At 59.3% G+C, this 26578-nt stretch overlaps 3 protein-coding genes across 3 annotated transcripts; all 3 read left to right on the forward strand.

Annotated features, from left to right (window-relative positions):
• Positions 1–689: 689 nt before the first annotated feature.
• Positions 690–1580, forward strand: FAM43B (family with sequence similarity 43 member B; the record flags this gene model as incomplete). The annotated part of the gene is made up of 1 exon (XM_082329285.1): positions 690–1580. One exon carries the CDS (start codon positions 690–692, stop codon positions 1578–1580), a length of 891 nt encoding a protein of 296 aa, XP_082185411.1.
• A 1067-nt stretch (positions 1581–2647) lies between these two features.
• Positions 2648–5611, forward strand: MUL1 (mitochondrial E3 ubiquitin protein ligase 1). Its single transcript, XM_082328735.1, has 4 exons — positions 2648–2782; positions 2881–2968; positions 3235–3355; positions 4162–5611. The coding sequence occupies exons 1-4, from the start codon at positions 2663–2665 to the stop codon at positions 4889–4891; spliced, it is 1059 nt and encodes a 352-aa protein (XP_082184861.1). The 5' UTR covers positions 2648–2662; the 3' UTR covers positions 4892–5611.
• Positions 5612–8595: 2984 nt separating this feature from the next.
• On the forward strand, positions 8596–9795 carry CAMK2N1 (calcium/calmodulin dependent protein kinase II inhibitor 1; the record flags this gene model as incomplete). The annotated part of the gene is made up of 2 exons (XM_082328764.1): positions 8596–8755; positions 9725–9795. The coding sequence occupies 2 exons, from the start codon at positions 8596–8598 to the stop codon at positions 9793–9795; spliced, it is 231 nt and encodes a 76-aa protein (XP_082184890.1).
• Positions 9796–26578: the final 16783 nt, after the last annotated feature.

A 26578-nucleotide genomic window follows, 5' to 3' on the forward strand; every position in this document is an offset into this window, starting at 1 on the left:
AGCAAAAAATGCCAGCAGACCTGCAGGATCTGCAAACCCAGGCGCACCCCCTCTCGCAACGCTCAGATTGGGGGGAAAAAACCCTCTTTTCTCGTGCCAGGGTCAGGAGCTGATGCCCGACCCTCCCAAAAATCATCCCCCCGGATCCTGCCCTAATTTCCCCCTACGCGGGCGGGCTTTGGTGCTGGGGGTCTGGCCGCTGCATGGTGTGTCTTTATTTTATCAGCATCTTTATTTCCCTGCCCGAGCACGAAGCGAGCGCGCGTCCGGCGGCGTGCACGGCGGCGGGGGGCGTCCGCCGGCGGCTCCCCGCGTGCTCAGGGCCGGGGCGACGCGGCGTTGCGGGGAGGTGGAGCAGCCCACGGAGAGCTGCATCCCCGCAGCCACCGCTACCGCCGCCGCTCCCCGCAGCAGGCGCAGGCGGCAGCCGGAGCGCGGCGGTTCCTCGGCCAAGCATCTCCGCATCCTCCGTGGGCAGACGGTATCGGATACGGCAGCTGCATCCCGCCACGCCGGGGTAGGGGCATCCCCCCCTGGGCGGGGGGGGTGTGGGGACACCCCCCAGCCAGCTTTGGGGTCCGGGGCGGGGGTCCTTCTGCTCGCAAGGGGGTCGGCGGGGGCCGTCGCGGCAGGGCCGGGATTAGCGGAGGCGTGTGGGGCGGCCGGGGGGGCCCCTCGGTGGAGCAGAGATGCTGCCCTGGCGCCGGAGCAAGTTCGTGCTGGTAGAAAACGAACGTAAGTGCAAAGGCAAGAGCCTGGGGCCGGGGCTGAGCTACGCCGCGTTGCTGGCCGGCTTCCTGCGCTCCTGCCCCGACCTCCTGCCCGACTGCCCGCTCGAGCGGCTGGGCAGCGTCTTCCGTGGCAAACGCCAGAAAGTGGAGCTGAACAAGGAGGACCCGACGTACACGGTGCGGTACCTGGGCAACGCCGTCACCCTGCACGCCAAGGGCGAGGGCTGCACGGAGGAGGCGGTGGGCAAGATCTGGGCTAAGAGCGACGCGGGGGCCGGCGGGGCCAAGATGAAGCTGACGTTGGGACCCCAAGGCATCCGTATGACCCCCTGCGAGAAGGGAGCCCGCCGGCCGGGCCACGCGTACCTCCTGCACCGCATCACCTACTGCGCCGCCGACCGCCGGCACCCCAAGGTTTTCGCCTGGGTTTACCGGCACCAGGTGAAGAACAAGGCGGTGGTGCTGCGCTGCCACGCCGTCCTGGTCTCCAAAGCCGACAAGGCGCGCGCCATGGCCCTGCTCCTCTACCAGACCTCCGCCTCTGCCTTCAACGAGTTCAAGCGCCTCAAAAGGCAGAACGATTTCCGCCACGTCCAGCAGCAGCTCCTGGGCGACGCCATCGTCCCCTTGGTGCCCCTCCGCCGGCTGCTCAACGCCAAGTGTCCCTACCGCCCGCCTGCTGAGAGGGCCCGCTGCGCTCCCCGCCTCAGCTCCATCCTGGAGGAGGAGGAGGAGGAGGCCTTCGGCACCGGGGCACCCCGGGGGGACAGCGGTCCCACCGCCGTGCTGCGGCTGGCCAGGGAGATGCGGGGCTGCAGCCTGCGTGGCCCCCGGCCCCCGGCGTGCTGAGCAGCAATGGTGGGTCACCCCGTTTCGGGGACGAGGTGCCCTCCCTGTGCCCCAAGCTGAAGTCGGACCCTCCTCGGGGACAAACCTGGATGAGACGGCGGCTTCGTTTCCAAGGAAGACCCCTGGGGGGGTGGGTTTGCACTCCCGGCCCCCGCACACGAACCCGCTCTCGTGCCTCCTCCGCGGCAGCCATAATAAAGTTAATGTGTGTTTTCTGCAGCGTAACAGCGCCTGTGTCTCGCCTGGACCGAGCCCTGGCAAACGGGAGAGGAAGAGTTAAGCTCAGCACCGAGGCAGTTTGGGGGGGTTTATACCGAATTTACCCCTGGAAAGGGAAGCCAGGCCTGGGGCAGGGGGGCCGCGGGGTCCCCGTTGCTTTCTGCGCCCTCCCTGCGGCACCAAGCGCAGCTCCGCGTAGCCATGGCAACTCGATTTTTTAAATATAGAGCTGGGGGGGGTGGCGGAGAGGCTGCGATGGGGGTTTGGCCCCTCAGACCCCCCAGCAGAGAGCAGGGCTTGCCTGCATCCCCCACTGCCCACCCCACAAGCAGCACCAAGGCCCTGAACATCAATAATTTCCCCAAAATTACTCTTCCCCCCCCCCCTTTTGCTGCTTTCCCAGAGTAAGGGAATAGCGGGGGGAGCCGGGTCTTGTCCCCCCCTCCCCAGCACAGGAGCTGCCAGCCTGGCCGCGGCCCTGCGCGGGGAGGAGGACCCCACAAAATGGGTCTGGGGGCTGCGTGGCGGGGCCGGGCCCTCTCCTCGCCGTGGGGGGGGCCCGGGGTGCTGCTGCCCCGCACCCTGCTGAGGGGGCGCGACCGTGTCCTGCCCCCCCAGACCCCGGGGCTGGGCTTTACCCCCCTCCCAGGCCCTGTGGGGCCGGGATTCGGGCCCCCCCAGCAAGGCCTTGGCGGGGGGCTCAGGGCCCTTCGTCCCGCGTTGGGCCCCCCCACGCAACGGCGGCCCTGGAGGACCGAGTCTCTATGGTGGCGGTGGCGCCCGCGCTAGAGCGTCGCGGCGTACGTCATCACCCGGCGCCGGCGGATGGTTGCCGCGGTAACGGCGCGTCAGCGGCGGCGGCGATGGAGGGCGGCGGGCGGCCCTCGGCCGCGCAGGCCGTGCTGCTGGCCGCCAGCGCCGCCCTCACCGCCCTGCTCTACTCCGTCTACCGGCAGAAGGCCCGCGTCGCCCGCGGCCTCGAGGTGGGTGCGAAGGGCAGCGGGGAGACGCGGACGGGCCCGGGTATGGCCCGCGGCCTGGTCCCGTCGGCTGAGCCGCGGCCTCCGTTTCTTCCCCGCAGGGCGCCAGGAGGGTCCGGCTGGACGGGGAGCTGCAGGCGGTGCTGCTGGAGGCGCCGGGGCGCTGCGTCCCCTACGCGGTCATCGAAGGTAGGGGCGGGGGCGATGGGGCCGCATCCCCACCCCAGCTGCCCCCTCGCCGGGCGGGCTCCAGCCCCAACCCCGTGGTGCTGCTCCCATCACCTCATCTCCCCGCTGGCAGGCGGCCACTGCCTATCCTGGCGGCCCCAAACACGAGCTCTCAGCTCTTCAGCCCCCCTGTCTCGTTCAGATCCCACTCATACTCGCTGCACGCGATAAGAAACAGAGCAGAAAATTCACGAGCCCCTCATGCACACTTCGGATTTGTCTTTCAGGCGTGGTGCGGTCCGTTAAGGAGACCCTGAGCAGCCAGTTTGTGGAGAACTGCAAGGGCGTCGTTCAGAGGCTGACGCTGCAGGAGCATAAGATGGTGTGGAACCGAACAACCCACCTCTGGTACGTGCCCGGTGCCCACGAACGGCCGGCTGTCAGAGCGGCTGAGGTGCCCTCGGCGGGCCTGATGCGCCGAAATGACTTCAGGCGTGGCCAAAGCGACCAGGGTGCCCCAGACCCGGACCCCACAGCTGCCGAAACGGGGCACGCTGGGCTGTTTGCAGGGCTGTAGCCTTTCAGAGTTCATACAGGGTCTGTAGATGATGAGGACGCAGAGTCACCCAGCGTGGGCAGGGCGTTTATCGGCAGCCCCACGTTGTTGTTACGGAGGTGGCCACAGGATGGTATTTCCCGAGCAAAACGACGCCTTCGAAACAAAAATTCCTTTGGATTTGGGCAATTCCTGCAGCCAGGGGACCAGAGGATGGTCCCGAGAGCGGCCTGGCCCACGAGAGCTGCTGAAACGAGAGCACAGCGACGCTCTTCGAGCCTCGGCTAATCGGATAGCGCTTATCAAACTTGCCTGTGTGCCAGGCAGCGCTTCTCCTGGCAGCCGGGAACGCCACGGGGAGACGAGGGGGGAATTACGTGGGCCGAAGCGCTCTCCCGGTGAGGGTGGAAGCCCACGCTGCTTCTGCGGGGACTGGGGAAGAGTCAAGGCGGAGGCGGAGGGCCTCGTGCACGCCCGGCAGTGCCACGAGGGGCGAAACGCCGCTCTCCGGTGAGTCCCAGCCAGATAAACTTCGCGCAGGGCAGGTGACAGCTGGCAGTACCCAAAAACGGCAGGTCGGCCCCACGCGGTGTTTCCCTGTCGGCCTCGGGGGAAGCGCTAATGCTCGCGTTTGCTTTCTCCCCTTCTCCTTCCCCAGGAACGACTACGAGAAGATCATCCACCAGAGAACCAACACCACCCCCTTCGAGCTGGTCCCTCAGGAGGAAGATGCCGGCGTCACCGTCAGGGTGATGAAGCCGCTGGAGGCCGCCGAGCTCAGCCTGGAGACGGTGTACGAGAAGTTTCATCCCTCCGTCCAGTCTTTTACCGACGTCATCGGCCACTACATCAGCGGCGAGCGCCCGAAGGGCATTCAGGAGACGGAGCAGATGCTGAAGGTGGGCACGGCGCTGACGGGAGTGGGAGAGCTGGTGCTGGATAACACCACAATCAAGCTGCAGCCCCCGAAGCAGGGCATGCCCTACTACCTGAGCGCCGTGGATTTTGACTCCTTGCTGCAGAAACAAGAATCGAGCGTCCGGTTCTGGAAAATCCTCACCGTCGTTTTCGGTTTTGCCACCTGCGCCGTCCTCTTCTTCATCCTACGGAAGCAATACCGGCATCACCGAGAGAGGCAGCACCTCAAGCAAATGCAGGATGAATTCCGGCAGGCCCAGGGCCGCCTGATGCGCGAAATGAACACGGAGGGCGGAGAGACGCTCAAAAACGCCTGCATCATCTGCTTGAGCAACACCAAATCCTGCGTCTTCCTGGAGTGCGGGCACGTTTGCTCTTGCAGCGAGTGCTACCGGGCTCTCCCCGAGCCCAAGAGGTGCCCGATCTGCAGGCAGGCCATCTCCAGGGTGGTTCCCTTGTACAACAGTTAAATTTCTGTGGCCGGGGGGGCAGCTTTTGGCATTAAAGCCGCCTCTCGCAAAGGGGTTTTCTCGCCTCGCTGCTCGGGCGGTTGATTTGGGGGAAGGGGAGGGAGCTTGAGTGAGCGGGGTGCTTCGACTGGGGCGCAGAGCCGGGTCTTAAAAGGCGAGGGTCCAGCTGATCAGGGTTCACGTCGCGCTCCGGAGGTTTTGGGGGCGGGAGACGCGGAGTCCTCGCAAAGGGCGCGACGCTCAGCTGGGAGACGCAGTTTCAAGCTCTTCTGTTGAGAGTCGGACTCTCGGGGTTTGCGTCGGGGTTCAGTGAGCCTGCGGTCCCTTACCCAGCACGTAAAAACATCGCGGGGGGGGAAAACAAGATGGATTACGGCTTCTTAGAGGCTGCAGAATTCAGGCGACGCTGCCACCTAGCTCAGGGAGCGACGGAGCAGGGGGGGCTTTCAGAGAGCTCGTCCGGCGGTTTGCGTGTACACAAATCATTTTGCGATCATCCGCAAAATCAGTTTGTGACCGTAACGCACCGGCACGCGAAAACGGGGAGGTGAAAACGCTGCGGCTGATTTCTGTGCTTGGCTTGAGCTGGGATAGAAAGATGGGATGTAAAGTAATAAAATAGGATGAAAAGCGTGTTTTTCTTGGATCGTTACGTGAGCCTGAGGGGGGTGAGGGGATCCCCTGCCGCTCTGCGCTGATGAACACCGGAGGAACGTAAATCCCCCCGCGCGGTGACCGGGCTTGGGGTGAGGGGGGTGGGATCCCATCCCTCTGCGCTGAATCCAACACCGGCTGCGGCGGACGCCGCTGTCCCCGTGTCCGTCACGCAGGCGGAACCAAAACCCCAGATTTTCACACAGAAAAGGAAAATTCCCTTCCCCGACTCCCCCATTTTGCCATAAATCACGTGGGTAACTGCGCCCGAGAGGGTTAACGACCCCAAAGCCAGGCTGCAATTAACATTCGCTGTGGAGGGCACCGAGTTTCAATTAGAGAAACGGCGGGGTGGGGCGGGGGAGCCCCTGCTTTGGGAGCCCGGAGCAGGAACGGGCAAAAACCCCGGGACTGAAGCAGCCCCCGGGATTCGGGGGAAGACCCCGCGCCGATGCCTGCGTCAGGCAGCGCCGCCGGCGTCCCCCTCGCTCGGGGGGTCCCCGTGCCCTGGCGCATCGAAAAGGAAATAATTTTCCATCGACTGCCAAGGAAACCGGTGAATTTAACAAGGAACTGGGTTATTTCCTCGTTAAACGTTAACGAGGCTGGCCGGGCAGCGTCCGAAGGCCGCTGTGGTCGCACGGCACAAAACCACCGGCTTCATTTCCGCGCCAGCCGGAGGAGCGGGGCCTTGGGCAGCCCCAGCGCCGGGAAGGGCCGCATCCAGCCCACCCCGCCGGCTGTAGATGGCGGTGGCCGCCCGCCGCGGCGAGGCTGCCTGCCTGCGCGCTGCCTGCCTGCGCGCTGCCTGAAAAGCCAGAATCCCAGCGGGAAAAACCAGAATCCAGCTCGCTGGCGGAGGCGTCCCTCCTCTCCCCGCGGTTATCGCCCTGCCTTGCCCTTCGCACCCTTCTCCTGCTGCCAGAAAGGAAAAATTCTCCTTTTATCAGCGGCTCGAAGCGCATCATGGAAAAAGAAACAAAACCAAGAAACCCCCAGGACTTTCCCCGAGGGATCGGCTCTGCCAAATCACGCACCAAATGCTGCCGCCTTCCCGACAGCAGGGATTTCAGACCCGGACCACCTGAGACCCCGACTGCTTTTCTTAAAAGCAATTTTCTGCTGTAAAAATCATATAATCATATTTAGAGGCTTTTTTTTTTTTTTTGTTTTGGCTGTTACTGCCTATCACTCCCTGTATCATATCAAGGCTTTGCCTTTCCCTCCCCAGCTGCAGTTTCCTGGGGACCAAGCACCCCAAAAAGCCTCGGACAGTGGGGAGGTCACCCCCCCCAGGCAGATGGGTGCAGGATGCGGCCTTGAGCTTCGGCATTTTCCCCAGGGAATGGAGCCATCATGCGAAGCCTAAAAATACGCTTTTAGGGGGGCTGTGCTTTCCCCGTTACCTTTCGCCTCCTGTTTTCAAGCTTTCCCCCGTGATATCTCGGGCGTAGACGCAACCTTATGTAAGGAGCTGACAGCTCGGGGGTGTGCGGGGGCGCGCGGGAGAGGGGCTCGCGCCGCTGCCGGAGCTGAGGATTTCAGCAAACGAGGGGTTTGGAGATGGGAGCATCCCCGGGGCAGCGTGCCTCATCCTTCCCGTGCCCCCATCCTGCTCAGCCCCAAAATGAGCTGGTCTCCTGCCCCATCCTGCTCGGCCCCAGAACGAGCCGGGCTCCCACAGAAATCCGCTGGTGGGGATGTTGTAACCCAGCCGCGCGCAAATGGGTTTTTTGCCGCTGTTCCCCCACTCCGCTTTGCAGGGGATGCACCAGGGATGCCTGAACGCCCCCCAGAACGATAGCCCCAGCCTTCCCATCGCCCCTTGGCCAGGCTGGCTCACTTTGCTGGGCAACGACCCACGCTGCTGCGGCAACACCACGGGGAAAAACCCGTAGAAAGCTCGCAGTGACCCAAAAGCCCTCCCGCAGTCCCCCCCGGGAAAGGCTTGTGCAGGGACATGTCCTGGGGACCCACAGCCAAGTGCACCCAGACCGACTCCCCGCCTTGCAGCCCCCCCCAAAGCCGCAGAGGCCCCACGACAGCTCGTTTCTGCTGGGGTCTGCAGGGCAGACGTGGGGCTGAGCCCGCGCTCCTTGGGGACAGGCACTGAGCTCCCCAGGGATGCTGTGGGGCAGCTCCGGGCTCCCCAGAGATGCTGTGGGGCAGCTGTGGTCCAGCTCCAGGCTCCCTAGGGATACTGCAGGGCACCCCGGGGATGCTGCGGGCAGTTCCAGGCTCCCTAGGGATACTGCAAGGCACCCCAGGGATACTGTAGGGCACCCTGGGGATGCTCTGGGGCAGCTCCGGGCTCCCCAGAGATGCTGTGGGGCAGCTGTGGTCCAGCTCCAGGCTCCCTAGGGATACTGCAGGGCACCCCGGGGATGCTGCGGGCAGTTCCAGGCTCCCTAGGGATACTGCAAGGCACCCCAGGGATACTGTAGGGCACCCTGGGGATGCTCTGGGGCAGCTCCGGGCTCCCCAGAAGCGCCGTGGGGCAGCCTGGGCTCGCCGGGAGTTGCTGTAGGGCAGCTCCGGGCTCCCCAGGGGCATTGCAGGGCACCCCGGGGATGCTCTGGTCCAGCTCTGGGCTCCCCAGGGCTACCGCAGGGCACCCCGGGGATGCTGCGGGGCAGGTCCGGGCCCCTTGGGGATGCTTTGGGGCAGCTCCGGGCTCCCCAGAAGCGCCGTGGGGCAGCCTGGGCTCCCCGGGGCTGCTGCGGGCCAGGCCGGTGGGGCAGCCCGGGGATCCCCGGGGGGGCGTGGGGCAGCCCGCCGGGGGCGGTGCCGCCGCCGGGGGCCGGGGGCCGTCCCGCTCCCGCCCCGTCCCGCCCGGTCCCGCCTCCCGCTCCTCTATCGCCGCCGCCGCCGGAGCCGCCGCCGCCGCCGGAGCCGCCGCGGAGCCGCCAGCAGCGCCGGGCCGGGCCGGGATGTGACGGGGCGGCCGCCGCCCCCCGCCCCGCTGCGCCGCTGCCCCGGGCCCGCGGGCCCCGCGCCCCGGGAGGCTGTCGGGGGGCGGCGGCGGTGGCGGGCCCCCCCCCGCCGCCCCCATGTCGGAGGGGCCGCCCTACGGCGAGGGGCAGCTGGCGGGGGACGCGGCCGTGGGGCAGCTGCCCTTCCCCGTTCGCCTCCGCGGCCCCGACGGCCTCCTCGCCGGCGGGCAGGGCAAGCGGCCGCCCAAGCTGGGGCAGATCGGGCGCAGCAAGAGAGGTGGGTGCCGGAGGGGACGGGCGAGGGCGGCGGGCGCCGGGACTCTCCCCGGGGACGGGGCGGCGGGCGCCTTCCCGGGATGCAGGGAGCATCCCCGGGCGTGGGGCGCGGCGCACCGGGCACCCGGCGGGCGTCGCGTCCCGTCCCAGGAACCTTCCCCGGGGCGCTGGGCTGCGGGCACCTTCCCCGGGGACAAGGCACCATGCCCCGGGCACCTTCTGCAGGGCGTAGGGCAGCAGGGACCTCCCCTGGGGACGGGGCAGGGTGCCTTGGGGACCGTCCCCAGGGCGCAGGGCAGGAGGGCCCTTCCCTGGGGACAAGGCACCATGCCCCGGGCACCTTCCCCAGGGTGCAGGGCAGGAGGGACCTTCTGCAGGGACAGGGCAGCGCGCCCCGGGCACTTAGCCAGGGTGTAGGGCAGGAGGGACCGTCCTCAGGGACAGGGCATCATGCCCTGGGGACCATCCCCGGGGTGTAAGGCAGGAGGGACCTTCCCCGGGGACAAGGTACCGTGGCCCGGGCACATTCCCCAGGGCGTAGGGCAGGAGAGACCTTCCCTGGGGCCAGGGCATGGTGCCCCGGGGACCATCCCCAGGGTGTAGAGGAGGAGGGAGCTTCCCTGTGGAGAAGGCACCGTGCCCCAGGCACTTTGCCAGGGTGGAGGTGCCTTCCCCAGGGACAGGGCACCAAGCGTCGTGCCGGGTGTAGGGTACTGGGTACCCTCCCCAGGGACGGGGCACGGTGCACCGGGTACCCCGCGGGCTGTCGGGCATCGCTTCCCCTCTGGGGCACCGCACCGGGTGTAAGGCTCAGGGCACCGTGTTGGCTTTGCCACCGGCTGCACCGGGGCCGCGGGACCCCCCAAACCCACCCCAGGGTGCCCACCACCCCGGGGTGACCTTGGGCAAGGGGAGCACGGCGGCAGCGTATTCATCACGGTTATGGTTTTTTTTTTTTTCTGCTTTCCAGTGGTTATTGAAGATGATAGAATTGATGATGTGCTGCAAAATCTCTCGGAAAAGGCCCCTCCCGGTGTTTAAAGCTTCCCCGGGGATGCTCGGCTGAAGTCGGGGGGGCGGGGGGGGTTGGTTTACAACGGCACAGGTTATCGGCAAAAAATAAAAGCCCCGCAACACCGCAGCGACCGCGCCGAGCAAGCACTTGGAGATTGCCAACCTGCAATCCCCACCGCACAGCAGCACGTCCTGCCCTCCAGGAGACGCGCGGAGGGGAAGGCGGCGGCGAGCGAGACAAAGCCCAATGACAAATTAAAAAGCAAATAATAATAAATTAAAGAAAAAAAAAAATTGGAAAAATAATCACCCGCTCCAAAACCCTCACCCCAACCCGCCGACGCGAGGGACGAACGGAGGCATCGTGCCGCGGCTCTGAATTACTCCCGATGTCTTTTCTCGGTCCGATGAACCTTGCGCCACGCTAGATCGGGGGGTAAGAGGAAAGGGGGCCGCGAAAGGCGGGGGGCAGCCCCTGGGGTCTCCCCCGGCCGGGCTCCTTCCCAGCGGGCACCTTGTTTACATTATTTAATCTTGCAAAAATGAATCCGTGCACTTGGATGTACCATGCTATCCCCTTCCTTATGATTTTTTTTTTTTATGTTGATGTCTTTGGATGTTGGAAAATGATATAAAATATATATATATATTTCATTTTAGTCACGTTTTAAGGTTCTCGAGGGGAAAAACAAAACTTTTATAAAGGAAGGGCCTAGAGGAAGAATTGCTGGTTTATTTTTTAAAGCTTGTACTTCTTGGTTGCTGTGAGCAAAGGGACAGATTTTATATGTACGGGGGGTGGGGGACGCTCGGCTTTTCTAACTACCATGCAGTCTGTAGTGTGGGTGATCTTGGTTTTTTTTTTTTTTCTTATATTGTGGCAGTTTCCTCTCTTTAATAGACTGTATTAAAAAAAATATATATATAAAAAAATACCTAATGTAATCACAAGAGTGCCAAACACTTGGAGATGCCGGAGGGCAGCGATTCCCTCCCCGAGCCGAGCAGCGCTCGGGGCTTTCTGCTCTTTCTAGGGCTCGGTCGATCTCTCGTGGGTTTTTCTTTGACTTCTCTTTTCTAATCTTTCTTTTTAACTATTTTGCATGACGTGCATAAAAAAGAAAGGGGAAAAAAAAAAAAAGCACCTCTTGTGTGAGGGCTTGGTTTCTTGTTTCTGTTTGCAACTCTGACAGACCTCAAGGCAGGTTTTCTTTCCTCCTTTTCTTAAATATTGTGTATGTTGCACTTTTATCCACTACACAGGGCTATTTCTGCAATGTCCAAATAAAAAGGAAAATGAAACAAAATGGAAAAAAAAAAATAAATAAATGCAGATCTGCCGTGCTTTCCCGTGTGCTGCCGGGGCCCAGCGCCGTGAGCATCCCTCCCCGTCCACCTAAATAATGCCAAAAATACGGAAAACCTCACCGCTTTCCGGCACGGACCCCTGCGACCAGGGCCATGCTGCGCCCTGAATAATTAATTATAATTAATATTTATTTATGGGATTTGTTTGTTTGTTTGTTTGATGGGAAAACTCCACCAGGGCACACATTTCATGGAAAAATTCAGTGCGAGGTCCTGAAAGCAGCTGCTGGGGATAGGGACCCAAAAAGGCCTCCGACCCTTCGCTGCTGGGAAAGCCTGCGGAAAACGGGGATTTTCATCCCAGCATGACCTCCCTCCCCACCAAACCCCAAATCCTGGCCGATTCCCTGCGATCGCTGTCGTTAATCATTGCCCGGGAGCGGGGCGGCGTTAATAAGAGCCGTTATCGCTCCTGCCTGCGTGACCGAGGGCACGAGCAAACCTTTGTGCCGGGGGAAGAAAATAACCACGCCAGGGGAAACGGGTCCCCGGGACGGGCTTTTATTGCAAAGAAAATAATATACGGCAGTAAAAGCAGCGTGCTGCCGAGCAGGGCTGGCGCTGCTCTGTACGGTGATGGCCTGGGGGGCAGACTGATTAATTTGGGGTGGGACAGGGTGCCGGCGCTGCCCAAACACCCCCATTTTTGGGGTGCCAAGGCTGCAAGCGCTCCCTTCCCCAGCACCTTTGCTATTTATTTCTCCGTTTTTAACCCACGCAGCCTCTCACGGGTCCAGGATGGGATGGGGAGATTTGCTCAAGTGCTCCCTTGAAAAACTTCCAATTATTTAAATTTTTTTGCCCAGCGGGTTCAGCTCCGAGGCCGCAGCTGCGTGGCTGCTTCTTCGACACCACCGACCCCTTGGCCCCAGGATTTTCTATTCCAGGTGACCCGATGCACCTGCAAAGCATGAGATGGGCCCATGGGAGGGGTTTTTTTCCCCCCAAACTAACAGGTTTTGCCCCAACCAGCAGCCGGGTGCAAGCCCGTGGCTTTGGGAAGAGCAGATGCAGCCCACGGAGGAGCAGAGCATCCCGCATCTGCGGAGGAGGCAGCGCTGGGTGGCTCCTAAGACACACAACCATGGGCTGGATGCGGCCACCAGCACCTGGTTAATTAGGTTTACCAAAAAGCCCCTGTTTTGTGTGAAAAACCTGATCTACGGGTCTGCCAGACCCAGCTGCCTGCTTTCTCCCATGCATCAAAAAAAAACCAAAAAAAAACCAACCCCAAGCACCCAAATCCCCCAAAACACAGATGCACCAGAGCAGGTGCTCCAGGGATGGGGTCCACGCATGGCCCCAGGAGCTCCCCAAAAACCCCCCGACACCTGGGAGAAGCCAGGGCTGAACCGGAGAAAGCCTGAAGCCCGAGGGGGAAGGGAGCTGAAAGAAGAGGAGATTCTGCTAAATTATAAACTGCTCTTTTATATGCATCTTTCATGCACAGCGCATAAATAATGGAGCAGGAGAGCCCGGCGCGCCGGCGAGCTCGCTTACGGGGAGGATGCGGGATGGAGGGGTGAGAAGAGAGGGCTGCAGGATGGATGGGGGGGAAAGATGTGCCCAAGAGGCCGAGCCGGGATCCCCTGGCCGTGCATCGCCGGGAGATGATATTCTGAAGGAGGATTTAAGGATTAAGCTGGCCACGGGGCAGGAGTTTATTGCATACATTATTTAACAGATGGCCCAACGCAGGCGGCCGGCTGCCTACGGTCTCCCCGGTGACCTTGGCCGGGAGATGCCGGGACCGGGCAGGGAGCCTGGTGCCACCGCTGGGCTCCGGTTACGGGGACCGGAGGAAAATCCCCCCCCAGGGAGCTGGCACCCAGCAGCTCCAGCGCCAAATCCCCATGGAAACTGCAAAAAAACCCACCCAACCCTGGCCCATATGGGCTGCTTGTTTTGGCAGCGGTGGGGAAGAAAAAGGAGGAAAAAAAGTAAAAAAGCCATTTGCAGGTTTATTTACCGAAGGCAACTTGGCACCTTTGGAAGAAGCAGGGTGCCAGAGGGATGAGCGAGGTGCAAAGGTCCCGGCTGCACCCAGAGCGCTTGCAAAATCCCACTCCCGCGCTTTATTCCCATTTCCCCGGGGATTTTGGCATTGGGGGAAGGTGCTAAAACACTTGCTCCCCCAGCAAAGCCAGCCCCGGCCCCTTACGCCCAAGAGCCGGGGGGGGGGGGGGCGGGGGTATTTTTATCCATCTCTAAAGCCGCTCATTTTCTGCAGCCTTTAAATCCCCGCAGCAATCGCAGCATCAGCCCTTTGCATCGCGTAAGCCCCCCCGACGCCCACTTTGGGGCTGCACCAGTGCCCCCACCACTCATTTCCCACATCACCAGAGCGGTTTGCAATAACCCATGGAAAAACACCCTAAAAATCGAGGGCAGTGGGATGCAGCCAGGGCAAAGCAGAGCACGGGGGAGCAGGCGAACCCCCCAAAGTGCTTCCCCCAAAAGGATGCCCATGTAGCAACTGCCCAAAATAAATATTCCTTTTTTTTTTTTTCCTCCACCAAAACTAGGGCACGTTAAACTAGGCCAGCGCTCCCCTGCAAAGTGATTTATTTATCGTGGGGGGAGCGAGGAGGGACGGCATGGGACGGGGGGCCGCAGAGCACCGTCTCCAAGGCAGGGACGCTCCATCCTGCCCCCAAATCCCGCAGCTTTAGGGAAGAAAACGGGGTCAGTTTTTCCTCTTTTCTTGTTGAAACAAATCACAATTACTCAGAAGGGGGCAGTTTTAGTGACCTTCAGCGGGGAAGATATGAAACTGGCCATTTTAATGGTATCAACCCCCTTTTGATCCATTCGCTCGAGACCGCTACCGTTTTCAACCGCGCGTGGTTAATGTTTTCTATTGCAGCATTCCCAACATAAAATATGCTTTAGCAAAATGGAAAATGGATGAAAGGGTGAAGGAAATTTTGCCCTGCAGAAAAATTCCATTTTTTTTTTTTTTTCCCCTCCCTTTTTAACATAGGAATGAGGAAAAACTGCAGCGATCTCCCTGCCGGGCTCTGGACCCGCAGGCAACGGGGCTGGCCGAGGGGGATGCAGGGTGCAGCACCCTCCTGCCGGGTGCTCCCCCATCGAATGTGGCCCTGGGGATTTTATTTTTTTTTTTTCCTCTCCTTAATTTCCCAATGCCTTTGGGTTTCACCCTGGGAGAAGGGCTTCTTGCAGCATGGACTGGACCTGTTGCTTGTTTGGGGGATTTTGGGGGGACGCGGGTCCCCCAGCCCTGGGCTCTCTGTCCCACAGCCACTAGAGGCCACTGAGGCTCTGTGATCCTGCCCGATTTATTCACTTGGGACATTTGGACACAACATTAGTACCCAAAAGGCTAAAACTGGGGGGGAATAATATAATGCACAGAGGCAGCAAAACTGAGGGCAGAGTAGGGCTCATCCCCAAGCTCCATCGGTGTCCCCAGGGCATCCCTGTCCCTGGGACCCCATGGGCGATGGGGAAAAGCACCTTTCTTCCCCCAAATCTGGCCAAGCCGCTCAGCTGCCCAGGCCCACGGTGAGCACTAGCAGGGTTTTTGGGCCCCCTCCCTGAGCTCCGAGCCTCCGGAGGCTGGGGAAACGCTGCCCCTTCCCTCCTCCAGCGCTCGGAGGAGCCGGGCTCACCAGGAATTTTTTGGAGGGGTCAAGCAGCCGCTCCCAGGATGCGGCGTTTCCCACCTTGGGAGCATCCTGCGAAACACAACCCCAAATCCCTCCTGCTGCCTGCCTCGGGGAGCCTGGAAGCAGAGCCGCCCGCCTCCCCAGGCTTCTTATTTTCTTTTTGCCTGGAGTTAAAATTTCTAGGATATTATAAACAGCTGTTCCCGTTAATGAGGACTAAGCGAAACATCAGACATCTTAATTTATACATTGCTCAAGGTGTCAAACTGTTGCATTACAATAACAAGTGGGAGACACCTCACCGAAAAACGTGAAAAGTTTCACTCGGAGCTAAATGCAGAAGCAGATGCTCAAACAAAAACCAAGCCTGAGCAGAGCACCAGGCTCTGCAACCCCGCCAATGTTTTCCCAGTTAAATATTCAAGGTTTGGGGAGGATTTTCTTTTTTGGGGGTGGGGATGCCTGCATAGCCTCACATTTGTGCAACCCAGGGGCGTTTTCACACCCTCAGCGGGCAGGCAAGGATCACCGCTGCCTTCTCGGGGCTGCCCCAGTTCCCAGCCTGTGCTGGTTTTGGCTGGGATAGAGTTAATTTTCTTCACAGTAGCTCCTATGGGGCCATGTTTTGGATTTGTGCTGGAAACAGTGCTGATAATGCAGAAATGTTTTAGTTACCGCTGAGCAACGCTTGCACAGAGTCAAGGCCGTTTCTGCTCCTCACCACACCGCATCAGCGAGCGGGCCGGGGGTGCACAACAATTCGGGGGGGACCCCGACGGGCCAAAGGGCTATTCCATACCATACGACGTCACGCTTAGCGCATAAAGCTGGGGGAAGAAGAAGGAAGGTGGGGGATGTTCCGAGTGACAGCGTTTGTCCTCCCGAGTCACCGTCACGCATGATGGAGCCCCGCTTTCCTGGAGATGGCTGAACGCCTGCCTGCCGATGGGAAGGAGCGAATGAACGCCTTGTTTTGCTTTGCTTGCGCATGCGGCTTTGGCTTTCCGTATTAAACTGTCTTTATCTCAACCCACGAGTTTTCTCACTTTTACCCTTCTGATTCTCTCCCCCATCCCGCCGGGGGGGAGCGAGCGGCTGGGTGGGGCTTAGCTGCCTGCCAGGTTAAACCACAACAGTCCTTTTTGGTGCCCTGCATGGGCCTCAAAGGGTTCGAGATAACAACAGGTTTGATTGGAATGTGCTAGACTGAATTTAGAGCTGTTATCATTTAGCTATTAATTGGCAGGCTCCTGTGCTTGCCACAGGGCTTGCTTGCCTTACAGTATATTAGAGTCTAGTGCTCGGTAGTGGCCGCTTTTTGCTTTCGCTGCTTGCTGTGCTGCTGATCACCTCCCTCTGCTGTGCATGAGAACATTTTGGTAACAGCAACGGCCACGCTGTTTCTGTGCTGCTGTACTGGACAGGCTGGAGCTCCAGTGTGAACCCGAGGCGAAGGGACTGTGACCTGTGGATGAGCCCACGTGGGAGCAGCCACCCCTAAGCATCTGTGGCCATGGATAAACCCACGCAGAGCAGGCCCTCGAAATGAGGGGATTGTGGCCCAAGGATAAGCCCACGCTGGAGAAGGTACAACCTCGAAGCATCAGTGGCCGTGCCTGAGGTCATGCTGGAGCACCTCAAAGCGTGCGGCTGTGGGTAAACCCACGACAGAGCAGGTACGCCCCTGGAGGGACTGCAGCCATGGGTGGTTGGAACAGGTTTACTTCTGAAGGGACTGTGGCTTCAGCCTCATTGGCCTCAGCAGAAGATTTTCCGCAACGGCTTCTCCCCTGGCTTTTGGCAGAACGTGCCTGCAATAGCAATTGCCCGGCCTCCTGCCAGTGGTGTAGCACAGGGGATACAAAGAGAACCAGAGGAATTAGGGCTCCCCTCCATGCTATGGAATTGCAATTATTAATATATATTATTTCTGCAGAGGTGCACATGTGACACCTGTATGAGCCCTTTGCTTTGAAGGCCTTGGTCCTGCCAGTGGCTTTTAGGCATCCTCCCACCCTGCTCGCCCGTTCCTATGGAGCCACTGTTGATGAGCAAGCATGGAAAAAGGGGAGCAAAGCAGCTGCTGGGAACATCTCCCAGGGTCCCCGGAGCTTCGTGTGCACGCCTTGGAGCATCAGCCCCTTCCCAGGGTGGGGGACAAAAGAAAATAAAGCAAAATAACCCAACCACAAAAATAAACCCCCAAGCAGGCCATGTGATTTAACACCCCAAAATACCCAGCGGTGAGTCACGGCGCTGGGTGTGGAGATGGGGCTGATCCAGCTCTGAGTCAGCCCGGCGGGCGCAGGCTGTGTTTGCCCCCCCGCCGCCCCCGCAGCTCCCTGTTTCCCATTTCTGCTCCAAACCTGCACAAATACAAACAAATACACCGTGACTCAGAGGCACGCAGCGGGGGTCAGCCCACGGCACCCCCCCAAACCCCCTGGCATCCCCAAATCCCCGACGGTGCCACAACCACCACACCAGCACCTTGCAAAAGCCAGGCCTGGGAAGCATTAAAGGTGCATTTAAAAATGTGTGTTTTTGGAGGGGGACACACACAGAGGAGATTCTCACTGATGCCACTGCAAGGAAGCACTTAGGATTTTCCAACTAGCTCTAATTAATTAGCATTTCCTCAGCTTACAGTCATTTTAAACCTGAAGCACCAACTAATTCCCCTTGGTCATGGCCAGAGGAAGCAGATGCGGAGCAGAACCCCTGCCCAGGCCCCGCTGAGACGACGGGGTGCAGCCCCATGCCTGGGACACCCGCATCGCGAGGGGTGGTGGGTGCTGGCGGCACTGGGATGAGGCTCATCTCCCAGCTGGGTGCAATCCGGTCCCAGCCCTTCCCAAGACACAGCATCCTATAACATCCCCAGCGGGATGGAAAATAGCAAGAGCTTATTTTGGAGGAGGTGCCTTTGGAAGACTGCCGCAGGGTTATTTTCACCTGATCTGGACAAATACCCAGGGAGAAAACCCTTACCGCAAACAAATGCGGTGTGCTAGGTCGAGCAGCGTGCAAGATCAGGCATGGTGCAGAGCCGAGCTCCGCACAGGGTTTAACCACCCGGGGGGTTTAACCTCCCGGGGTTCTCCTGGCTGGGTTAACCCCCAACCTCCTTGCCCAGGTTAACGCACTGTCCCCGTGCCACAGGCTAAGGGAAGGCGGAAGGCAAGTCACCCCGCACCGTGAGCAGGATGAAACCCTGGCAGCATCCTCAAGCAGTTTCCATAGTGACGGGTTCAGCCCCAGGTTGGCTGCGGGTGCTGGGGAAGCAGGGGCGAGGAGGGGGCTCAGAAGGACACCTAGCACAGCAAACCAACGGGGTGCAATAAAAAAATAACAGCTTTGCACCTCGGTGCACCAGGAGCGGGTGCGAGGGGAGGCTGAGGCTGCAACCCCCTGACACCCCCCAGGCCAGACCCGTCAGGGGGTTTGGGGAGGTGCCCTCCATCCCATTGCCCCTGCATACAAGTGCCACTCAGCACCAATCCTGGTCAGCCCATTCTGGGTGTATCAGCCTTCCCAGTTTAATTCCCAGACTGGCTGGGAAGTCCAGAGCCCTGCTATAGCCTTTCCTGGCTCTAGCCAGGAGCAAACAGCCACAAGACCCCTCCAAAACATTCATCCTACAGCCTTGAATGCCAGAAAAAAAATGCACCCAGGGAAGGTGCGGGCAGGAGGGAGAGGCCAGGCGGGCACAAAGATGCCCCCAGGCGTACGGATGCCTCTGGGCTCCCGTGGCAATGCCACACAAGGCTCCCGGTGCTCGCATAAGCCACAGCAGCGTGTGCAGCCCCATGGAGAGAGGAAGAGCGAGCAGGGACCATGGCCCCGAAGCTGTGCTGCGGGACGGGTCCCATGGCCCGAGCCCATCGCCTGCACGGGAGTCCCATGGGTCCCACAACAGGGACATCGCGCAGTTGGAGCCATCCCTAGATGCTGTGGCGTGACGCCCTGCAGCGTGACTGACCCCATCCCTTCACCATCCTCGCTGGGGAGACCCCAAAAAGGAGGAATCCAATCCGCCACAGCTCGAGCCCAGGAGAAAGGCTGTTAAAAAGCCCAAAGCCAGCGAGCAGCACGCACACCAGCCCTACAGCATCCAACACTCACTTGCCTCCACTTCCAGCCCAGGGACTGGGGGTGTCCCCAAGGGAAGACCATTTTTTAAAGACTTTTAATCAAGCAGAAGGGGTGTGTGACAGGGGAGCACTTTGCAGGGCTCGGGCAGGCCGGGAGCAGCATCACCCGCTCCCAGGGAGCCCCTGCGGAGCAGCACATGTGCGGGCAAGCATCAGCCTTCGGCTCCCAGCCCTCACCCCGGGAAGAACATACGCTACCTTTAAGCCAGAGTCACATCAGCAACCCAGGGATGCATTTGGCCAAAACCCTCGGTAATTTTGCATGGGGAGGCTCACCCTCTTTATGCACCAAAAGAAGTTGTTTCTACCTATCGTGGTGCTTTGGCATCGGCTCATCCCATCGGCTTGCACAAGCTACATAACAAGAGAAGGTTGCAAGGAGCTGCAGCCCCAACCAGACAACCTCTTCCAAGGGATTCACACCCTGCAGCCCAGGGGATCACACTTTCCAGGGGCTGTGCCCCGCTGCGGTGGGACTGATGCGCATTTTTACCCCGACAATTTCCCACCCCAGAAACCCACGTAACCTCGCCACGCTACCCACATCCCTTGCTTTCCTGCCTTGTGCACAGAAAGGGTTAACGACAACAACAAAAGGGCTGAGAAAGCCCCTAATTTAACAAGCAGGGAGGGAGGGGAAGCTGACAGCCCTCTACCTTAGCTTTCTGAACATCTGCAATACAATATCTGTGCATTCAGGAGATTTAATGATTTTAACAATTAAAGGGACCTCCTGAGAGGCTGCGCACGGAGGGGACAAGTGCTTGCAGGACTTGTGCTCACGTGGGCATGCCGGCCCAGTGCACGCTTCCCCGGCAAAGGTGGCTTTGCAGGTGGCATGAAAGAGAGAAAACCAGAAAAGGCCATTGCACACAGGGGGACAATTCTCCTGATTTAAATGCAACTCCCAAAATCAATGCTGCAAAGCCATAGGCATCCCCAGAGCCAAAACAAACACTTACCAGCGACCCTCGGGTGATGATGCCAGCTCCTTGCAGCATAAAGGAACAGATTTCCATCCTCCTGTCTCAAGTGGGCTGGGGAATGGCACAGGAATGGCAGCATGGGGGCTGCAGTCACCCCAAAAGCAGAGCCCCGGGACAGCCAAGGCTCCCTGGCAGGGCCAGGCTCCCCAGAGCCCTAGGCATGCACCCATTCCTCCTCTAACATCCCCAAACCTCAGCCTCGGGCCTTATATTGCCTTCAGGATAAAGAAATTACAAAAACTCAATGCAGCTGCCCTGGGTTTCAGCATGGAGGGGAAAAAAACCCCAATCCCAAAAGGGTCCAAACCCCAGGTGCTTAAAGAGCTCCCAGCCCCAAGGTGAGCATTGGACCGGCTGATTGCCACTAATAAACATTCTTAAGGTGATGCCTAGCAAAGTGCATGTGTGGGGCCACGGAAACTCCACCAAACCCTCTGTTTTCCTGCAAAGAGGAGCAGGGCTGGGGCGAAGCGGAGCTGCGGGAGGCAGCGAAGGCGGCGTGCGAAAACGCGGGGCGGCCGGCAGCTATTTCTGCGCCGTGTCAGCACCCACTGACAGCAGCCGCAGTTTGCTTCTGCGATGCCTCGGCGTGAGCGCCCCTGAGAACACAGCAAAGCTATAGGCGTATTTTTATATACGAAATTCCACGTATATATGTGTATAACTATGTTATCCCTGTGGTGTGTTCGGCGGGATTGCAAGGTGTGGGGCTCGCTGGTTTTGGGTGCAAAGCTTGGGAGTTTGGGGTCAAAGGGAGCTGCTGGTGGGCACTGGGCTCCAGCAGCAGCATCCACCCCATGGGGTCTGCATTTAGGGGCTCCCAGGACTCCTCATTTCCCCTTATCCGATGGGCAGAAGCCTCTGGAAATCCCTTCTCCTTCCTTGTGCTTAGGGTCGCTCTTTTTTTCCTTAATTTCTGGGACTTGGAGATAGAGCCAGGCAAATGGAACCGACTGTGTAACATTTTGCTCAAAAAGCTTCTTAAACAGCCACGTATTTCTATTGGATTTCCCTTGCCCTTTGCTGCTGATTACGGGAGTATTTATATATAAATAGAAGCTGTCTTCCCTATAATCTGCTTGTTTCTCCTAATTAACTCGGGGCTGCTCTCGTTGGGTTGCTCAGCCCCTGGGTTTTGGGGGTGCTGGGACTCAGCAGCGCTCAGTGAACCCAAATCTGCCAAATTGCAGCTGGAATTGCTATTTAGCTGTTGTTGAGGGGGCAAAGCCCTCCTGGCACCTGGAGGCTTGGGAAAAACCCCTTTTCCAAACTTTGAGTGCTCAATATCTGTCCCGGCATCCACCCGGCCCCCTGCCTGGGGGAGCGTTCAAACACGATTTCTTCACCGCACCTTCTTCCATCCTCACAAAGCTTTCCCCTAATTTATGGAACGTCTCGATTTGGTAATTATTTTAATCATTATTACTCATCTTTCCCCTTCTCCCCCCCCCCAATACTTCGTCCTGGGCCTGTCAATCACTTTAATAGCTGTTTACAACCTATCATCAAGTCTTGCATAACATCCACATGACTTCGCTCAGATGCCTCCGACACCCAAAAGCTGCCCCTGAGCTCTATTTTGGGAGCGATGAAGCCCACGGCACCAACCGCCCGCATCCCCCGCCGATGTGCCCGGGCTCTGGGATGGGGAAAATCATCCCCGAAGCAAAACAATTTTGTAGTTAGTATAAGATAACCCCATGCTGCTCCCTGGTCTGGGGTTTGGGGGCAAGGGCTTGTTTGGGTGGCTGCTGACCCCCTCGCAAGCGTTTCAGATAGATGTTGCTCTGCTGCATCTATTTGGAGAGATCAGGAGCAAAAAGCATCTGGAGCAGCCCCGGACCATTCGAGGATGCTCTCGGGGGGCTGCGCCTGCAGCACGGCCTCTGCCCTTCGCTCTCCTCGGCAGCAATGGGGGGGACACACAAACAAAGCATGGCAAATGCTGTTAAAAAGCTCATTTTCCAGCAAAGTTCTCCGCCCCGTGGCATCGCCCGTCGGCGGCGGGTTGGCGGGCGGACGGGGGCAGAGGCGCAATCTGTGCTTGAATGACTGCCGGCACATCGCCAGCCCTTTTCGGCAGGCGATGGCTGGGTTGCGGGGCGGGGGACGACACGACGGCTCTTTTTTAAGCTCTCCCATCCTCCCCCTCTCCCGCAGGTTTCATAACCCTTCAAAGCAAGGAAAGGTTCCTTCGGTTGCCGGCTAACGAGCCCCGGCGGAGGAGGAGCTGTGGCCCTGGCAGGCAGGGATGTTTGGCAGCAAAATCTCCCCGCCGTGGCACATGTCGGCACAGGAGGGACGTGGAGGGGTCTCTGCGGGGCCCCACCATCCACCACAACCCCCCTGGGACCCGCACCGGCAGCCCCAGGGGTGCAGTTTTGCACCAGGGTTGCCCCAATTTGGCCAATTCTCATCCCAAAACACTCCTCAGCATCAATCGCTGTGCGATGCCACCCAGGGCTGGGAAACCTCTCCCTCCCCGTGCGGACACTGTGTGCAAATATTTATTTACACAGCGTAAAGGGGCTTATTTATTAAGCTACGGCTGACAACTGTATCCAAACTAATTTCTCTTAATAAGGCACTTGCAGTCACCCTGGCAACAGCATCGGAGCACCCTTGCTTAAGACGATGACTTAAACGGGTGAAAATCCCCTTGGATGCAAAGGGGGAAGCTGAGGGGGACCCTCCAGAGATGCTGCGGCCGCAGAGACCCGTCCCCGCTCCTGGGGAGACCCACTCCATCCCCGGAGAAGATGGCAGTTCCCAGCCTCTCCTAGCAGCCAGCCCTGCTCTCATTAGTGGCCCAATTAGACAACCGAAGGCCAGCCAATAAATCAGAGTTGCTGCGGCACAGCGGGCAGGCACAGCCGGGCGCTTTTTGAGCACGTGGTGGGTCCCAGCGGCTCGGTCCGGGGCAAGATGATGGGGAAAACAGCGTTTTCCATCCACGCGGTTTTGCCAAGGGTGCAGCAAAGACAGGCAGCGCTGGGGCAGGGGGGAGAAGTTGGGAAGGGAAAAAGGATTAGAAAGCAATTGCCAACCCCTGCCCCAGTGCCCTTCCCTGGCGGGCACAGACGGGGGCTGGCGGAGGTGGGGGGATGAGATGGAAACAGCCAGCCCCTCCGCTCTGCTCCAGAGGGGACAAATGGGGCCATAACTATCTATTTTTTTAAATATATGTATATATACATAGGTCACCAAAGGCAGGAGGGCATGGGAGCAGGTCCTTGCTTGCCAAGAGGAAAATAAGGGACAATATAGCTCCTACCTCCTGCTTTGGGCTGGAAAACGTGATGGCTGCTTTATTAAGACCTGCAATAACAACACTAATGAAGGAAGGTGTAGGATGAAGGCGGAAGGACTTTGGCATCCTTCCAATGGCCCCAGTGACAGGGTAAATGCTGAAAGCCCTGATACTGGAGATAGAGGTGGTAGCAGGATTTGTCTGCTCCTCTTCTCTGCCTCATAGAAGAACTAAAACTGACTGCCCCTGGTTTTTAAAACCCCAGATCCGTCAGCTTACAAAGCGCTGTGCAATTTGGGGTTTGCAAAAACACAACTCCCCAGAACCTGATGGAAGCTCCTTCCCCTCTGAAATCCAGATCTTAACTCATGCACAGCAGTAGGATGGGATTTTTTTGGACAGCCCACGCAATGCTCCAGCCAGCTGGGGTGGCCCCGGGGAAGAGGGCAGGCACAGCTCCGGGAAACCCACCCCGAAACAAAGGACTCGCACCGGGCACTCAAGCAGGCTGTGATTTACTGGGACAACAACACTTCGGCAACAGAGAACACGACTGCACCAAGGCACCCGGCCGGCAAACCCGCAGTGCCGCCGAGCATCGCCATGCTGGGACCCCAGAGAGATGACACCGAGAGCAGAGAGCGGAGGGATGCTCGTGGTCCCCAGAGCTGGTTTCCCTCCTGTCGCCCCCCCAGACACACAGACACAAAACAAAAACCTGCTGAAACACGGCAAGGCTGCTACACACCAAGGGAGGGAGCGAAAGGCAACAGGTTTTGGACGGGCTCTGCGGGCATTGCAGCCACGCCGGAGGCGATGGCGTGCGATTCCCTCCATAGGCACTTGATCCGCAGAGCTGCTGCCGGCTGGAGCCTGCAGAAAAGCCCGTCCTGGGGGCTACCAGACAGGGCCCAACACTGCCCAGGCCGGGCAACGAGCTCGATGCCTCCCCAGTCAGCAGAGAGTGAATCAGGAGGCCTGGGGGTGAGGGCACCCAGCTCCTTGTGCAGGGTGCAGGGCGGCGATGGCAAGTGTCCCCACACCTGCTGGGGTCCCAGGCGGCAGGTTTAAGGAGACTCACCCTCTTCATGTCCCGGCACGGACCATCCTGGAGCATCCTTCGATGCCGAGCCGGCCACAGCAGCTGGGCAGAGGCGTTGGCAGCACGCACAGTGCAGGTCGGGGCTGGAGAAGCGAGAGCGGTGGCGAGAGAAGCGTCGGGCTCCGAACCGGGGTCACCCGCTTCATCTCCTTTTCCTTCCCTGAAAGCCAACGGGATGCAGGAATTGCTGCACCGATGCCACGCACTCGCCCCTGAACACAGAACAAGGGACCCGTTGACTCCAGGAGCCCCCAAAGTTGGGGGGGACACGCTTGTTTTGCCGGTGGCTCCAGACTAACAGAGCTCTGGGCAGCTCCTAGGAGTCGGCCTGGGTCTTTTGGGAGAACCAAGGGAACAGGAACCAGCTCACCAGTAACCCCAGGAGGGCTGAGATGCACATGCCCTGGGAATAAGCCCTGCTCTGGTAAAGTCACGGGGAGCAGAGAGGGTCGTGGTGGGCAGGGAGCTGAAGAAAGGCAGAAAACAAGAGGTAGATTTTGCTCGTGAGCTAAAATACTCCTGATCTCTACCAGCTCTGCTCAGAAAAAAGCAAAAGATGTCGTGCAAAGCAGATTCCTGCTCACGACGCTTTGCTAGGGAATGGAGGGGATGCTTTCCTCCATGGGAAGGTTTCAAAGAAAAGATGCTTTGTCTAAGGAGGAAACACTCTTTCCCATATTCCCACATTTCCCCAGTTTCCCAGCTCTCTGCAGCTGGACAGTTTTCAGCTCTTACACTCACGTTCCCCTTCTTACCCATCCCTCCTCGGCGGAGGAGCCAAAACCCCTGTGCCTGTGAATCAACTGTATTTCCTTTGATTTTTCTAAGCCCCCAGACAAAACCAGTCTAAGTCCAACCAGAACTGGGGCCTTTCTCCAGCAGAAAATTAAAGATAAAAAAAATTAACTAAAAACCCCCCAAACCTGGAACCTCTAATTCCCTCTGGGAATGCCACTGACTTCTAGTAACAAGTGAGATTTTGGTTGAAAAATGTCCACTCCCAGCTTCTCCTCCCTGTCTCCTCCTCTTCTTCCCAGCAGCTTCTGGAAGCCACAGTCCTCACGGTGCCTCTGGTGCCCTCAGTCTGCTACAAATTACGGCGGATAATGAAGCTCCCAGCAATCGCCCGAGTGTCGCTGGGCTGTGCTGGAGCCGGCGAAGGGACCGTGCTGCACCAGGGTGAAAGCTGCCCGTCATGGAGAACAGCTCGGCCGGGCTCCCGTGGAGCCGCGCTACCCACAACGGGTCCAAGGATGCAATTTGTGTCCAGCCGCCTCTTGGCTTTAAGCAGAACGAATGCAAGAAGCGGAGATGGGGAGAGCGATGGCTCCATGTCTCCCCGGGGTTTGGGAGAGCTTTTTGCCTCTCTTCCCTTCAAGGGGGTTGAGGCAAGGGCCGGTCTGGCCACAGCTCTTGGGATAGATGCTGCGGGGCCCCCGTGCAAGCCCACCAGCTCAGAGGGGTTTAGAGGGTCAGGCATCCTTAAAAGAGCAAGCCTCGAAGCTGTTGGATTCAAAGGCAGGTCCCTGCAGTTCAGAGCCAACAGATCAGCACACGAGAGGCTCGTGCAGAGAAGGAAGGATTCAGCGTTTTGGCAAGGAATAAAATTCCTCCATTATTTTAATGCAGGGGATCTCTATTTGGTGTCAAGTGCAAGGGGCTGGCTTCCTCAGCCCGTCCCTTCCTTCAGTCCCAGGCGCCCTTGCTCTGCCTGCAAAGCTCCGAAGGCACGCTGTCGGCTGCAAGGGGTCTCGCAGACCCCTCTGGGATCGCAGAGCAGCTGAGGGAGCCCAGCACTGTCTGGATGTGACGGGGTTTGGTCCCAGCCTCCAAATGGTCTGGCTTGGCGGTGCGCCGCTGGGTCGAGGCAAGGCAGCATCCTCCCAGCTGTGACAGCAGGGTTGCTCTTCAGACGGTCAATCCCAGCCTGGATTTCCTTTGGTCCATGAGATGAGCATGTTGTCAGATGTTCACCTTCACTAAAAGACATCTGAGATGGCAGAAGCCAGGCAGGACCCTCGGGAGAGCAGCGACTCGGGGCCGGGGGATGGCAGCGGGGGCTTGGCAGAGATTTGGGGCTGGGAAGAGGCAGCCAAGCGAGGATGGGGCAAGCTTAGCAGGCATCGGGGAGACCTGCTCTGGGAACAGGGCTGGGAACCAGAAGAAACCAGGATCAGAGGGAACTGCTGTAGCTGGAGGTGCTGCTCCAGTTAAAAATAAATAGCATCCTACTGCGGGCAGCTGGTAGGTACCCTCCCGGGGCAAAATACCAACTGCTGAGCACAGGACTTTGCCCGGGCTGCTTCCATTTGCAGGGC

This window comes from Platalea leucorodia (assembly GCF_965183815.1).
Source record: "Platalea leucorodia genome assembly, chromosome: 17".
Lineage (NCBI taxonomy): Eukaryota > Metazoa > Chordata > Aves > Pelecaniformes > Threskiornithidae > Platalea > Platalea leucorodia.

What these genes read in the sequence shown, in the direction of transcription:
- MUL1 (XM_082328735.1), top strand. Translation starts at nt 2,663, where the DNA reads ATGGAGGGCGGCGGGCGGCCCTCGGCCGCGCAGGCCGTGCTGCTGGCC. An exon ending in GCGTCGCCCGCGGCCTCGAG is followed by an intron (nt 2,783 to 2,880) that starts GTGGGTGCGAAG and finishes TCTTCCCCGCAG; the next exon opens with GGCGCCAGGAGGGTCCGGCT. An exon ending in CCCCTACGCGGTCATCGAAG is followed by an intron (nt 2,969 to 3,234) that starts GTAGGGGCGGGG and finishes TTTGTCTTTCAG; the next exon opens with GCGTGGTGCGGTCCGTTAAG.